This window comes from Nipponia nippon, unplaced genomic scaffold (genome assembly GCF_047370975.1).
Source record: "Nipponia nippon isolate SJK-2023a ecotype South Korea unplaced genomic scaffold, ASM4737097v1 scaffold_39, whole genome shotgun sequence".
Lineage (NCBI taxonomy): Eukaryota > Metazoa > Chordata > Aves > Pelecaniformes > Threskiornithidae > Nipponia > Nipponia nippon.
This window is the reverse complement of record NW_028262357.1, coordinates 1,181,826-1,198,049: the sequence shown is the minus strand read 5'-3', so window position 1 is coordinate 1,198,049 and position 16,224 is coordinate 1,181,826. Positions and strand designations below refer to the sequence as shown.

The 16,224-nt window shown below is 39.9% G+C and overlaps 1 protein-coding gene across 2 annotated transcripts in view; it reads right to left on the bottom strand.

The window, feature by feature from the left end:
• Positions 1-16,224, bottom strand: part of ADAMTS12 (ADAM metallopeptidase with thrombospondin type 1 motif 12) — a 172,442-nt gene that overhangs the window by 27,223 nt on the left and 128,995 nt on the right. For both annotated transcript variants that reach the window (XM_087773260.1, XM_087773261.1), the window contains exons 15-17: positions 12,691-12,935; positions 11,231-11,372; positions 3,556-3,682 (exon numbers count right to left, since the gene is read on the bottom strand). In XM_087773260.1, the coding sequence (XP_087629386.1) occupies positions 3,556-3,682; positions 11,231-11,372; positions 12,691-12,935 (514 nt within the window). The remainder of the gene's footprint in view (positions 1-3,555; positions 3,683-11,230; positions 11,373-12,690; positions 12,936-16,224) is intronic.

Here is a 16,224-nt window from a genome sequence, read left to right as displayed (position 1 = left end):
CTCGGTGAAGAAGTTTTTCCCTAATATCCAACCTAAACCTCCCCTGGTGCAGCTTGAGGCCATTTCCTCTCATCCTATCACTCGTTACTAGGGAGAAGAGACCGACCCCCACCTCGCTACAACCTCCTTTCAGGTAGTCGTAGAGAGCAATAAGGTCTCCCCTCAGCCTCCTCTTCTCCAGGCTCAACAACCCCAGTTCCCTCAGCCGCTCCTCATAAGACTTGCGCTCCAGACCCTTCACCAGCTTCGTTGCCCTTCTCTGGATACGCTCCAGCACCTCGATGTCCTTCTTGGAGTGCGGGGCCCAAAACTGAACACAGTACTCGATGTGCGGCCTCACCAGTGCCGAGTACAGGGGCACCATCACCTACCTCGTCCTGCTGGCCGCACTATTCTTGATACAGGCCAGTATGCCATTGGCCTTCCTGGCCACCTGAGCACACTGCTGGCTCATGTTCAGGCAGCTGTCAACCAACACCCCCAAGTTCTTCAAGTAGTATCTATTGATTTTTATGATTAACACCTATGGAGCTAAATACCTGCCTACCAAAGAAACATATAACTGGAAACCATATTCCATAGCATAACATGGAAAAAAGCATGCATTTATGCTACAGTCTCATTGCACTCCTGCTAAGCAATACCACTCAAGTTTTACATGAGTGGTTGTACAACATTTTAACTCTCAGCTGTTCAGCCATCTTTATTTTGTTCTGAGTCAACATGTGGCATACATGTATTGCAACATTTTAAAATTTTATTTGTTTTGCTCCAGATTCTTTTAGTAGAAAGTGTGGGAAAAATAACGGTAGACCAAATCAGCTAACAAACAAGAATGTTAAGACTCAGACTTCTCAGAACCCTGTTGTTTAAATGGTTTATAATTAACTTCCTGAAACAGATTAATGGGATAAGATCTGGTTTGTGAAAGTCACAAACACTATAGTAATGTTAGTCTTTGCCTATAGCTGCCGTTTGATAAATTATCTAACTCTGATTTAGTGGTCTAGTAGCTAGTTTCATGGTAGCATGTTTTCCATCAGTGGGATTTAGCAGATCATAGGATGGAGGGTTATGCAAGAGAACATCCTTCTTGTTCTGGACAGGATGTTCCTATAAAGGAACTGGTTCACTGTTGGGAAGTGGGAGATCATCTAACAGTTTGAGTCCTGTGGCTGCAGCACTAACCAAAGGTCCCCTGCAGTGTTGTGTTTAACAGCACTGTCCTCAACTCTAGCACAGAATTTAGCCACCTCTCTACAGAGCACTTGGTCTTCAGCAGCTTCACATGAACTCTCAGTTATCCTGTACCATGCCGTATCAGACAGTCACACCTTCCTCCAACACTGAGATTTTCTTTAGAACAAACAAACAAACCACCAACCTGCACTAAGTGCTGGCTTGCATTTCAGATGGAGATGTGTAACCATCTGTCCGGATTAGAGGTGACACATATGCATGGAAAGTAAATACCAACTAAATTTCATGCTGGGACTAGAGCCTGGAACAGACCAGATCTACAAAATGAAGGGCTTGGAAAGGGTGGATAGGAATTCATTGTTCACTGCCATCTCTTCCAACAGAAGAACTCGGGGCCACCAACAGAAGCTAGTGAGAGCAAGGGTCAAAATAATTAAAATGAGGTGGTGCTTTACACAGTAGGCATTAAAGCTGTGGCACTTCTTGCAGAGGAAGTTGTATATGATAGAAGTTTTAGAAGGTTGCAGAGGGAGACTGGACAAGTACTCAGAAGAGATATCCATTGGAGGTTACTGATTAGACAAGCCATAAAAGCCTCTGTAAATGCCAGAGGCATCTTGAATTAAAACCAGTCGGGAGCTGGAAGAGTATTAGGAAGAGATGTAATTTATGCTTGCCTTGTCTTTTCCTTAGGCATGTAGGCCCTGCTGGAAGCCAGAACAGAGACTTAGACCCTTGGTCAAACTACTACAGTCACTCTTCTGTTATTAAAAGAAAAATAAATACACAACGTGACTCTAGAACTAAATACGTAGGGGTTTCCTGCACTGCATTTTATCAGTATTTTGCTGTCCTCAGAAGGATAACTAGCGCTTCCCTCTGCAGTGCAGAATGAGCTTGAGAAAGTATCACTCAGGCTGGCAGCATATGAGAGCTTTTCTGCCTGGCCTGCAGAAAGACCTTGGTTTATCTATCACATAATTCTACAATCTGCCCAACAAGGGACAAATTCTGCTCCCTCACTTTCAAGAGCAGGTCTGAATAATGCAGTCACTTAGAACAAATGGGATAAATTGAGCTCATTTGGAATTTTGGAATAAATGGCACAGTTTATATGTGCTATAAATAAAAACCACCCCAACATATGTGGGTAGCCTCAGCTCTTAACTAGTCAACTAGTTAATAAGTTTGATCTACTGTCAGTGATTTCCTAGCAATCTACAAAGAATTATGAAATGCTGGTAGTTTATGCTTTTAACAGTCATTTATAGAGGCTGCAAGCGCAAAGATGTAATTCCCAGAGGAGGCATCATATACTGTTGTGAAGATACTTGGAAACAACTAATAAAACGAACAGCCATGCAGAGTTTTTGACATTAAAGCTTCATGAAATTCACTGCTGGAAAATGTAACACCATACACTTTAAGAGAATCATTGTAATGACTTCGATTTGTTTCTGATTTAATTACAATTACTAGGGAAAGACTGGTATACCACTGTGAACAGCATGATAAACAATTCCCGAAGACAATGAAAGACAAAAGCAAGATGTTCCAGTACCTAAAGCATGAAACTAAAACCAATATTGATCCCTTCCAGCAAATCTGTGCCTATTTTACAAGCCCACAGTTCTGCTCTGTCACCTGGAATATTTGCTGTGGTTAGTCTTCCTTACCCTACTTGCTAAAATGGTAGAACAGAAAAAACAGAGATGAAGATGAATTAAAATCATGTTATGGGAATGGAAAAAATTATTCCCATGTGATCACAGAATGAAGAAAGCTGCACTTCACTGAAAGGAAAAAGTAAGAAGGGACATCACAGAAAGATGATGAATAGTAAGTGTTATAAAGAAGGTATAATAATTAATTACAGTTACAGAAGTGGGCATTTCCACTCATCCTCTCTCACAAAAAGGACAAAGGAGTATCAAAAAACAGTGAAAAACAGCACCAAAAGGCTTAAAAAAAACTCTCTGCAAGTTACTTTTTGGAACGCACAGTAATACATTATCACTCGAGCTAAGACAAGAATAGGATTTTTAAGATAAAAAAGAATTTGTATGGTTTTCAGGCACGCCTGCACCTAAACTGAACGAAAAGAGTATCTATACAGATGAGAGCAATTTCTGCCATTCCCAGCACAGACTGCTCAGTAACTTGCACTGGAAACTTTTTAGAGCAGCCCACTCCTAATCTGTCCATTACTGTGTTTCTGCCACCTTGCTCTGAAATGCTTGGGAGCTCTCACTGTGGCAGGCCTTAGATGCCACACTAATCTGGTATTAGAACCAACATTTTCCTTTGGATAAGGCTGCTATTTAGCATTACCAGAGCCCTCCCAGTATCCGTTACCTGGGTGGACAGTCCTTTTCGTAGCATTTCTTTTGTCGCCCATTTGGCTGTGTTGCTGGGTCGCAGAAGGAGTTTTTGATCGCTCCGCTTCCCTTCCGCATGCACTGGGCAATCTGGCGCCGCACCCCTGCGTGAGAAAGACATAAAAAAATTTATCGGTAATCCATGTAGGCTGGGAATGAGGTGTAGAAATCCTCTAGCATGGGGAGTACACACTGGTCGTACTCCACATCCCAGAATACAGTAACAGCTGTGAAAGTCAGTTCTGCTGAAGGTCTGGGCTAAGTCAGGTATGAGCATCCTTTAATCAAGCTGAAAAGGTGTTAAGCAGAGCTCTTTTGCATCAGATAGCTCAAGCAACACATGAGAAAGCACTTTCCTTAACCTCAATTTAGTTGTCAGCCTCAGAAAGGGCTCCTGCAGGCCCTCAAGCAGGTTTAAAGGGCTATGGATGGTTCTTGGATTACTCACAGATAAGAGGCAACTCAGTAGCATCAGGCTATTCACAGCAAGGTCATTTTTCCTGATCTTTTCTTTGTATTTCTGGGAAGGCTGTTTAAGCAGAATACAAACTGGAGCGTATAAGCAAAACTATAACCCTGTGACTTAATGCTGAATTCCACTTTCAAGAAGCCTTGGTACAAATCTTGACCGAAAATCATGATGCCATAATACGAGGGAGAAAATCTTCTGGTTCTAAATAACTAATACACAGCACTCATCACAAGAGGCAAAGCACAGTAATGATGAGAGACAAAGAGACATCCCATACATACAATCTAGGTTATTTCCACTTACAAAAACTCCCACGCATTTAACAGAAAGAAACACGAACCAAAATACTGCATTACCCTAGTGCGAATCTAAAGACGGTTTCCAGGGGCCTGCCTTCCACACAGTTTTGCAATAATTTGAGGTAGGTCCTGTGCTGCAAACCCAGTGTAAAAAAAGTATTGCAATATTACAGTTTGAAAGGTTGTAGCTAGACTGATACAGAGGAATTAAAGTCGTGGCATTAGGCCCAAACAAATCCCAAGGACTAGAAAGACTGAAGAAACCTTGTTTATTAACTCTCGTTAAATTAACTGTGCTATTAATTCACAGCAGTTAATACGCAGACGGTAGGTCACTGTACCTCCATGACTTTTTTTCTTCTGGGACACAAAGGGCCTAACAGCACTGTTACTATGGTGTCAGGGATAAATGTTAGGCTATTTTGCAGAATGTTTAGGAATCAAGCTTTTCCTTGCCTCACACCTCCTAATAACCAGCATGGGAAACTATCAGGAAGATAAGAACAGTAATCCATAGATAATAATACTTGGGAAATAGGAAAATATTCCTCTATACAACATATACTTATGTTCGTCTATACAGCAATGTCCCCATATATGGCAATTAAAACATATTTCCTAAAATTTCATACTAACATTATGTTATCTTGCTTTAAGTAATTTCATAGCATTCAAATTTTTCCTCTCCAAAATTTAACAATCTGCTTATAAAAATAAATACAGAAAAAACAGAATACCAACTCTAATACTAGGAATTCCAAAGCTAGCAACAGAGGTTACTTTTGGTGGGAGAACTGAGCATGGACTGCATGTGTGAAGGGGAGGTTATAGTCAGCTATTACTGAAAAAGGCCTCCACAACACAAGGAAACTAAAAACTTTCTATGCATATTTGGGTCATTCCATAGAAGCAGACGGAAACCTGTATCTCATTTTTATAGCACCTTAAGACATCAGGTCTGTGACACTGTGAGGAAATGCTATAGCTTTTACAGTACTTTCAGACTTGGTGACTGAGACATATAAAACAGTTACTGACAACAGCACAGGACTTGATGACCGAGTCTCCTCCAGTCATACATGAAGGTTGATTTGCTAGAACAAGGATTAGTTTCACCTAGAAAGGAGGATTAAGGGACTGCAGTCCTGTGCTCCCATTAATACTCTTCGCTGAGGCATTCAAGCTCCAGGGTACATGATGTGGAAGTAGCTGCATGACTCTGCAGCGTGGCTGGACGTGGCTCTCTCCTGTCCCTAGGGGACTTGAAGCAGCAGAAAGCTTTCTGGTTCAGTGCAGGACTCCCAATGAGCAGTAGTTTGTTTTATGCTATGAAAAATATGACTGGAAGAGTTAGCAACCTTCCTGCTAGTTGTAAACAAAGCAATTCACAAAAATACGTTCCCGTCCCTTTCAAAATCATGATAGGTTGCTGTTACAAATGCAAATAAAACAAGAACTTCTGCTTTGATAAATTTTTAGTGTCATTTCAACTGCTGTAGTTCACTTTAAAACCACCATAAACCTTTGCAAAAGTTTTGTTTTGAGGCTGTACATTCTCATAAAGCATTTGCTGATCGCTGGCATCAATAAACTGATTTATTCACACAAACAATTTTTATATTGAAAGTTATGTGAACTCCCACTGTAGTTTCAAAATCTGGAAAGTTCTGGGATGGATACATATATTTAAAGGAGCCATAAATGCACAGTTTTTTCATCATGACTGTGTATAGTTCAGTTACAAAGTTGGAAGGAATCCTGTATGCCTATACTGATACACACATACATATGTAGCTATACATATGACATAATGAAACACAGATGTTTTTTTCAGCTTGAGCAAGTTGAACTAGAAAACACTGCAAAAGTAGAAAACTTGTCACCTCACACTGACTCTGCCCTACCAAACGTTTACACAGTTACATAACTTATATGTGTAATATCCTATTTAAGTCACAGATTAAAAATTCTAAATATACTTAAAAACTCAGTGAACTTGGAAACCTAAATGCTATTTCTATAGGCTCTGAGAGGGTAGTGGTTTTTCTCCCTTCACCTCTTTTACTTCTCTCTGACCCCAATGCTAACTAGACCACGCTGACAACTGTTTTGCATGCACAAAGATGCTGGCTGTATTCATCAGGACGTTGTCTCTGGGGTCATAACCCCACTGCAAAGATCTTGTTTTTTCCTCTGGAGTGGGAACATCCCATTCCTTTCAGCTCACCTCTGATTGCACTGTAGCCCTTCCCACACCCATGTTTCTTTACACTGAAGTGTACCGTCTCTGGTCTGTGGAAAAAACCCTACAAATATTTCTAGAAAAAAAAAGAGAAATCAAGAATGACAACAGTCAGATCAAAGAATGGTCTTCAATTTCACTAAATCTGCTCAGAGATTGCTTCTACCTCTCTGTGCCACTTCATCCCTAATGCAGGACTTTTTAGATGGGAGGTTGACCTACCCAGCTCCTGATTTCTCACTTAGTTCGCAGTCTAAAATCATTCGGGTGTGGAAGGTTTTTGAAACAGAGATTAGAAATCTGTTGGCTGCATAGCCCTCAGTTTGGGCAAAATTAAAGGTGGGAACAATAGAAATGAAGGAATGAAGGACCAGAAGCAAACATACAAAATTTGTACACAGAAGAAGATTAGTTGTAAAACTAATTTGAACACGTAATTGTCACAGCTGTGCATCAAATCAGATACTCTGCAAGGAGTTCACTTTGGTATTTGAATGAACAAATTATATTCGGTGCATGCACAAGTTACGTACACAATACAAGAGCCAACCTTTACATTCTTGGTGTTAACAAAACTTGGACTCATAATAGAAAAGGAAAATACAGGCACCTTTGTTTTCTGAAATCAATGCTACAAGTTTAGTACTACATTTCAGTTCAGGAACACCTGGAGGTAGTTTTGCAAAGTAGCCCTGATAACAGTTGTGAAGGATTTAGAGGGCACGTCCCAATTAACCCCCAAACAAATCTTACAGTTAAGTTCTTTTGCAAAGCTTTGAAAATTTGCCAATTACTGATGTTATCTATGGAGAAGTAAGTTGTTGCGGTTGCCTAATATGCTCCCTTAGTTGCAGCTGTGATGCGCTTTGCTTCTTGTTACGTTCAATGCCACTCAAGGCTAGTTCTAAGAAACATGATTAAAACCTTTAGACAAGGATGAAAGATTTACACTTGTAATTTCTAATTGACCATTATTTAAAGAAAGAATAATGGGTGGTTGGTCTAGAAAAAAACTCAGTGAGGCATTTAAATTAATCTTCCTATCCAAAAGCTTAAAGGCTTTAAATGCTGTCTTGGCAGTACACTCTGAAGGGACAGGCTCTTGCCCAGAGGATGCATCAGTTTGCAGGACATTGTCCAGTCTGCACACATTCTGACTGCAAAGCAACTCTTTCTGCATAAAGCAAATGGCAGGCAGACAGTCAAACTGCCCTGCAGTAAGGACAGAGCAAGCTTATAATTTTTGCTACAAATTATCCCCTTCAGTGTTTGTTTGTAGTGAAACGGATTGCAATGAAATTACTGAACTATTTTCTACATTGCAAATGGATATCAGGTATTGCAATGTGTTCTCCTTTTCCCTGCATGCAGTATTAGGTATGTTTGCTGTAAGAAACATTGATTTTTCAGACAGTATTTTTTCCCTGTTAAGTGGTGTTATTGTAGACTGGCCAGACCCACTCTTTGAGACTACAAAAGACAAGGGCACATGAAAGAAATGAAGGAAAACACAAGCACATTTGCATCTTCTGTTTCTCAGTTGCAATTAGTTACAGTTAGTTCAATAGTTCACCTTTCTTGACCCTCCCTTTTGTCCTGAAAAATTATTGGTTTATTATTTACCAAATGATAACTGCAAAATTCCTTGAAGGTTATTTTACTACTAACTTTAGTCTAAATAAATGCAACTTTTCTTATCTCCTTGACCCCCACTGTAGGCTTGTCTTCGGTAAGACTTGTCATGCAGCACACCGATAGTAGAAGATGATCTTGCCTACTTCAACGCACTTTATCTTACAAACCTTTCAAAACTCTTCTAATGTCTGAAATTTGGCACAACAGGTCTGTTACTGCCAACAGCAATAAATTCTGAATCTAAACAGCGTACGTTCAGATAAAATCAATCTCATCATTCAAAGCCAGAATGAAGTTCTGTGGAACTCAGGGAAGGGTGTTGCTTAATCCAGCAACATTGGGAACATTCAGTTCTGCTTTTATTCAGCCTCCTGGTCCTGAACTGAACTCAGAGGGATCAAACCACAATAATGCATAACTGTGTGAGACTTTATGGTTCTAGGTCAACAATCACTACCATGCCCATATTCCCTCCTAAATGTAGCAAGACTTCAGAGTTTTCAAATTTCCACAATGGTGGAGAGCTAACATTTTCCAAATACACCCTCCCTGCTCCTATGCCCTCTTTTTTATGCAGCAAAGCTCCAGGTATTTTTGCTGATGTGTTTGTGCTCTGATCATCTGGGCATAAATCTGCTATATTACTGCACGAGTGTGGTGCTTAGGAGGGCCAGCTAGCTCAGATTCAGTGCCAAGCTAATATGACAACAGCACAGCTGGTCCACATTCGGACAGCCCAGAGCACAACCACATTATACATCAGGTACCTGCAGAAAGCCACAGACAGACTGTAATATCAGAGCTCCCCTGGTTCAAGTGATGCACTGAAGCTCTGTGCCAGGGTTTCCCTTTTTTCTGGGCAGGGAGTACGTGAAAATACCCTGGCTGCATCATATATTAGCAGATTACATCCTTCTTTAGACTTGTTCAGTTACTTTTATAAATGTATGTATCTAACAGAAAAGAGAGGAAAGGCTCTATTAATTTCTTTTCTCCTGTCCATGAAGGAATTCAGAGAACTGGGAAGGTTTCTGTGCCCTTTTTGAACTGCGATGCACCTCTTCGTTCCCCTGCAAACTCACGTCAGTAAGTCCACAATCTTGCCTGAAACGTATCGTATCTACTTATGCAAAGAAAGAGCCAATAACCTCAAGAAATATTTATTAAGACCCCAAAGACAGTAAACAGGGCAAGCCACTTATTAAATAAAAACTGAAAAAAACCCTATATCCTGCAGTCCTCTGTTTAAGTAATCCATGTGGCAGCTAGAAATCAAAGCCAAGTCACACAGTTCTTTAGCCAGAAGGTAATACACAGGGTTATAATTTACTTAGTGAGAAACAGTTCTGGGAATAGCGCAGCTGATGTAAAAAAAACCAAACCAACAAAATAAACAGCCTGATAACACTTTTTTCCTCTCTCTTTTTGTTATCACGCCAATTGTCACATTAAACACCGTTCACAACTAGGTATCAGAACTAAAACATACAGCATGCAATTAAGCAAAACACTTATTTCAGGTACCTATTTAAAGAAAATGTTTTGGTTTTTTTTTTCTGCTAACCAGAAAGCACATGGTGTTTTGTGCTCAGAAACTCTTCTCAAAAAAAAAAAACCAACAACCCACAAACCAAAAAACAAACCATGCAAATATTTGCACAAACATATATATGGATGTATGAACATTTATATAATATGTCCATTATATATATAAAAATATTTTTTATAATATAGGAATGTTATTTGGATGGGGTAACTTACACTATTCTTCTAAAATTCTTCTTTTAATCTTCTGAACTTAAGGCCATACAATATCCTTTGTTCAAACCACTGAAAATGCATTATTTCAGTGTCTTCCCCGACAGGAAAGATTAAAAAATTGTTACTCCTGTAATCATCACTGCTTCTAGACTCCCAACTGGATTTGTTAAAACATTTGTCTTTTTCTTTCCTTCTGGGAAGTAGTTAAAGGAAGCAATAATTATCAAAAAACACTGACAGTACCCTAGCATTAGAAAGAGAAAAGGTTTATTTTATGTTGTTTGTCCAGTGGCTGTAGCATCGATCCTATACTGTTCTGTACAGTTTTCATACAGATGGTCAAAGAACAAGGTTCCCATCCTATCTCCAGGGCTCTTCTGTCCAGTGAAACTCAGGAACTAATTCAGATGAAAGGCTGCAATCTCTCCTGCCCAAGTGCAGACTTCCTTACACACAACTTTTTTCTCATCTTTTAAAAATTATTCCCACAGAGGATGGATAAAAACCTTTCCTTCTGTAAAGAAACCTTCAGTCTTCTTATCATTATCATTGGTTTACTGCAAGCATTAATTTCATCTCATTGACCTGTTAACTACTTTAAAGAAAGTTTTCCTGCTGGCGTTTTCTCTGTGTTACCAAAGGCAAACTTCTAGACCTGTTGTTAGATCCTCCTTCATGGTCGTCATTCTGCTTGTCTGGTTTAACATGCTGCACAGAACTACAATATAACTGCAGCTGTTCCCAAGCCATTGTACTGAGAGTTGCAAAGACGTACAAGTTCTCAAGACTGATTTAAATAAAGTAATTACTGAGGAATGAACAAAAAGCATTGCTGCTTATCAAGGCAGGACAGAAATTAAGGATATTTTTTGTAGTTAACATATTGGAAAGACTCAGTAGGGAAACGAGTATGTCATAAACTAGCATTGCTGTGAGGTAGGGTTATTGTGAACAATACTGACAACAAATTATGAGGAAAAGAAAACTGTGGTTTTTCATTTTGGTTCATAGAGGTTGAGAATTTCAGGGCAGGTGTTATAGAAACCTATTTGCCTTAAATGATTTAATAACATTTTATTGTAAAGCCAAAATACATTACTGTAACCATGTGATCTGATTTCCCACCAAATGCAGATTAACGAACGTTACCTCTTTGAGGACGCTGTCTGGATAACTTAAAGTAAAGATGAGATTTGCCAGTAATGAAGACAAACAGTAACAGAAAAAGGAAGTAAGGAATTACCTCTTCCACAGGTAACGCTGCAGGCTGTCCAGTCTCCATACTGCCAAAAATACTCCGGCTCTCCAATCTCATTCTCATGACTTTCTTCTTTACGTACAGTATATTCATACTCGATGCCAGGGTTAGTTTCTTGAAAAAGTAGCTGGAAAAAGTGTGGTTTATTTAACTGCTTATGATTTTAATGATCTGGCCCAAAGCTTTCAAAGCGTGAAAACAGAAGAATCAGCAAGGTTTAAAGCAGCCCATTTTGGAGCCTACTACCAGTTCAGAAAAAGCAGACCGGCAAAACTCCCATTTGTGCACTGACAGTGGCATACGTGTATCTTTCTACGACGCAGTTGTTTGCAAGCACAGGTGGGAGTAAGTGGGTCAGCATAACTGGTGTCCTATTGACTGTAAGAAAAGATAATGCAAAGTCCATCCCCATCCAAGGCACTGCCAAATGTGCTGCTGATTAAGAGCTATTGCCTATCACCATTATAAATTATAATTTCCCTACCCTTCTGAAATAGCTGTTACAAAAAAACAGTAGGTCAGAAAATTACAGACTTTATTCAGACACTGCTTTAGTATTATTTTTCAGTGTTTCTGGATTAAGAAGGAAAATTCCAATTAAGAAGAGCCACTCAAGAAATTTATCATTTGGCTAATGAGAGGGAGAAAAGAAAAACATCATCAAGGGATAAAAGACCTCAGCAATGAACTTCTACTCTTCCTCCTAATTGTTTCCTTGACCTTGTTACAGACAGTGAAGATTGAGCACCCATTGTAAGTGTCTTCTCACCAGACATTCAAAGTGTGAAAGTGGCTCCCATCACAACCCTAATACTTCTTTTAATTGCATGGCGGATACACAGGCAAACAAGGCAGGAAAGACACATTCAGAGAACAAAGGGGCAATTTAAAACTATTTTTGCAGAATTAACAGAAACTTGTTATGTTTAACTTAGAATCTATAAAGCAACATAAAAGAAACAAAAGGGAGCAACCTCAGTGGGTGTTAAATGGATCCATTTCACTTACCATAAGCTATTAACCCATCTATCTAATACTGTATTTTCTTGCTCAGTGTAAGCTGGCACGGCTGTCAGCCTTTCCCAGCTCTCACTGTTCACAGCCTGACATCAGCTCCCTTTTTGTGATAAATAGTTACTTTTCGTCTGGGTCTGGTTCACATCACAGCCATGTGTTGGTCTAAACTGGCACAAGAGGAAAGGAAGTTTGGGGAAACGACTGACCAACTACAGGTGGCAGGACCCCTATCCTAGTGGCAGCACTGGATTATACCAGCCTTTAATAATCATCAGACTATGATACTGGACATCTGTTTTCAGACACGATGAACAACCCTCTCAACCAACGTGTTTATTTCTCTCCAATTTCCAGCCTCAGTTTCAGAGCCCCAGCACATTCTGCTGCCAGCCAGACCCAGCAGGTTCTGCTAGTGATCTCCTGTTTACCTGAATCCATATTGATTCATTGGTGGGTCCTGGAGCAGTCAGATTTTCTAGATCCCCTGTTCTGTCATACTGAAATATTGTGCCTGCCACTTTGTATTCACCATTCCACTGGATGATAAAGCCTCCATTCAGGTAGTATTTTTCTGGGTCTTTGCTTCGCACAGCAAGGAAATTTCCTGCTTCTGCAACTTCCATGACTTTGATTCCCCTTGCACCTTTCGGAATTAGCCCAATATCAACGTATCCTAAGAGACAAGAAAGCTTTATGGAGATGAACAACTAAAATGTCCTTGCATTTTACTTATGTATAAGATTATTAAAATACCAGCTTTGCTTGAAAATATATACAAATGTGCTATCATAGAGCTTGTATTTCGGTTAGTTAATAGCATAACTTTCCAAGCCAGTTTTTCCAGTATCAGTCAGGGAATACGAATACACATTGTGTTTAGGCAATGACAGTGGCATTTAGAAGGGATATGGAAGTGAATGACTTTCTGAGCTGTGCCAGGAGAAATCTACTCCACAGATAAGCATCAACATCTCCATAACCATACCCGAGGACTCTGGCATGCTGCAATGTGAGTAATCTGGAGAAATGCCAGGGAGTCCCAGCAAGTTAACAGTCTGTTGTGGGAAAGGTCTTTTCAATTTGCAAGGAACATTTTCATCTGTCACCAATGTACAGGTATGTACGTAATTCCACGTACCTTCTCTTAAGTCATTTAACTTCTCCATGACTGTTTCCCATAGATAGCTTTGCTACAAAAAACTGAACGTTATTCAAATGTCTCAAAATACTATGATCAGTTGAACACATTTTTATAAACTGATTTTCATAAGGAAGTTCAACAGCTCTTCATGTATAACATTATGCGTAAAAAGAGATTTTTGGTATGTGTGTTAAGAATGAACCCAGAGCATCTATTACAGAATTTTGTTTGCACCACAAGCAATATATGACATCAGGCTCTGTGCTTCTCACCGTACTGGGAACTGCTATTGCTACTGAACGATAGAAATAGGAAGTTCACATGGAAATTTGAACACAAACTCAGATAGCTTTCTTGCTATTGCTCCTGGCTGTGCTTGAGAAATTGGACGGATGACAGCTTTACAAGCAGGTGCCCTGGGAGCGTGAACTGCAGTTTGTGCTGGTTTATTTCAAGACTGGAACGTATGTGGTCCCCCAGTTCCCATCACACACTGCTGAGGTCAGGAATTAAATTCTGAGACTCACATCCCATTCACGTTTCTTGTGAAATAAGCTTATCACCTTTGATTACTCACTCACATGAGTGAGATAAACCGCACTGGGCATACTAAGCAATCTTCAGTATCAATGCTCTCCACCTACCAGAAGTACTTACATGCTGTACAACAACCTGCTGTCGTAAATAAGTGCCCCGGTATTTAACATCAGAATTTTCTTTCCAGCTGTTTTGTGGGGTGATAAGTATTGGTTCTAATGTCATATGTTGCTTATGGTACAAAAAAGGATCTGTCTACTTCAGGCCCTTCCTAATTACATTAATAATATATAATTACATTTTTTTCCCCCCTGTGTTCAAGAGGGAGAGTTTTCTGGATGTCACCATTTGCAAGTTTCCTAGACTGACTGTGGAAATGCAAACTTTTCAGTCTTTCATAAGTGAAAGGAATAACAAAATCTGGAGGATTACCGAATAACATCTATTACAGGAAACCAGCAGTCTAGGTCTATTGTAAGTAACCAAGGTCTAATGGTTCTCCCAAATGTTCTATTCATGCAGTGCAGAGGAGGCATATTATGAACACAGTGTGTGATGTGTGATTGTGTAACTGAAGGCTTGATTAGAAGTGGCCACTCACAAGTAGGCCAAATTAACACAGCATAGAAAATCTTAATTGTCCTGACAGCTTGGCTTTGCAACATTAGTGTCCTTTACCAGTAGGTTTTTTTTTTATGTAATTAGAATAACATTTGTTCAAAACACAAAGTATAAAAACAATAAAACTTAATTTTTTTCTGTTGTAACATAAAAATCTGTATCCTCTCAAGTTTTTTGCATAATTATTTTTGTCTGAATCACCTGTTGTTGCTCATAAACCTGATTTTAAATGTATTGCAACTGTCGGGTGATAGATGTTACCATTTGGTCAATGTATCACACTCCCTTCTCCGCAGCCCTCCCTTTTTTGACAAGTTAAATTACTTTCTGATTTCCCAGAACTTCACACTAATTCCCAATGAATGTTATCTGTTTTTGAAAGCAAGGCTAATCAGCAGCAAGCTTTTGAGTTTGTCACTCAGCATAATAAATTTTCGTTTAAAAATGATGTGGATGGTGTTTATATAATTGTTGCTGGTTATACGGTTTCCTCTGATAAGTATCTAGAGATCTGAGATTCAATAACAGTCAAAATGCCAGGTAACTTTCATGCTGTGCTCATTAAATCCTGGAGCATGCATATTGTGGGTGCTACCACACACCCATGAAATGGCAACGCTCACATGCTATTAATCTTTCCCTTTTTAATTAAAATTAAATCCATATGCTCCTAACACGGATGAGAGTACAACATGAACAAATTCATGCAACCCTTGTTGTAGGCACAGCTCTACCAGGACTGAAGAGCTTGTTTCTCTTTTCCCATTGCTGTGAGAGAGGAGTAATTTCACTCAGGTGGTTAGCACAGTATTGCAGATCAGATGATAATCAGATCTAGCTATTTCTCCTTATCACAACAGCTCCCATCCTCCTCTCCAGTTTGTTGTATCTGCAAGCTTCTCTCTTAAAAATACATGTTCCTGAGGCACGATTTTCCTCTAAGCCAGGCTTTAGGCACTACCACAAGAATATTACGTGGAAAACACCACAGGCTCCAAGTGGCGTATTGGGTTTGCAAGGCAAGGTATAGTTGCATAGAGCCTTCCCATGGAACAGAGGGAGCACTGCAGTGTGTGATGGCAATGAGAAGAACATTATAGTCCAGACACAGTCTCCTGAGTGAGTACCCAGGAGACCTTCCAGTCTCTCAGATCAATATTTGCATCATGGCTATGTCCAGACTCCATCTTGGGGCTAGATTCAGGCACGTACCAGATCTCTGTCTGCACTTCAGTTGCATGAAAAGGAAAGACGGGTATCAGGGAGACAAGGGCACATGCTGATTCAGTCGCAGCCAAGTTGGTCAGGAGATAACAGGACCAGGATAAATCTCCAGGTTAGGGTAAGTACAGCCACAGTTTCCTTGTTTGCCCATCACTTTGCTAAAATTCAGCCCTTCACAGCAGTGACATGCACCTAATCTTGCCTTCTGACTGGCAGAGTAAGACATCACGCCCCTATTGTACAATCCCTCATTTCCTAATTTTCATGAATTTAAATGCATTGTCCCCTTGCTACTGGAAGTTGGAAAATTCATTTCCCGGTGCACACACAAAAGGGTGAAGACAGGACAATTACCCATCCTTCTGACCACTGCTTGTTTCCTAGCCACTCCTCGCACCCAGGCACATCCCTTTGTCTAATACTCACAACCTCATTCCCT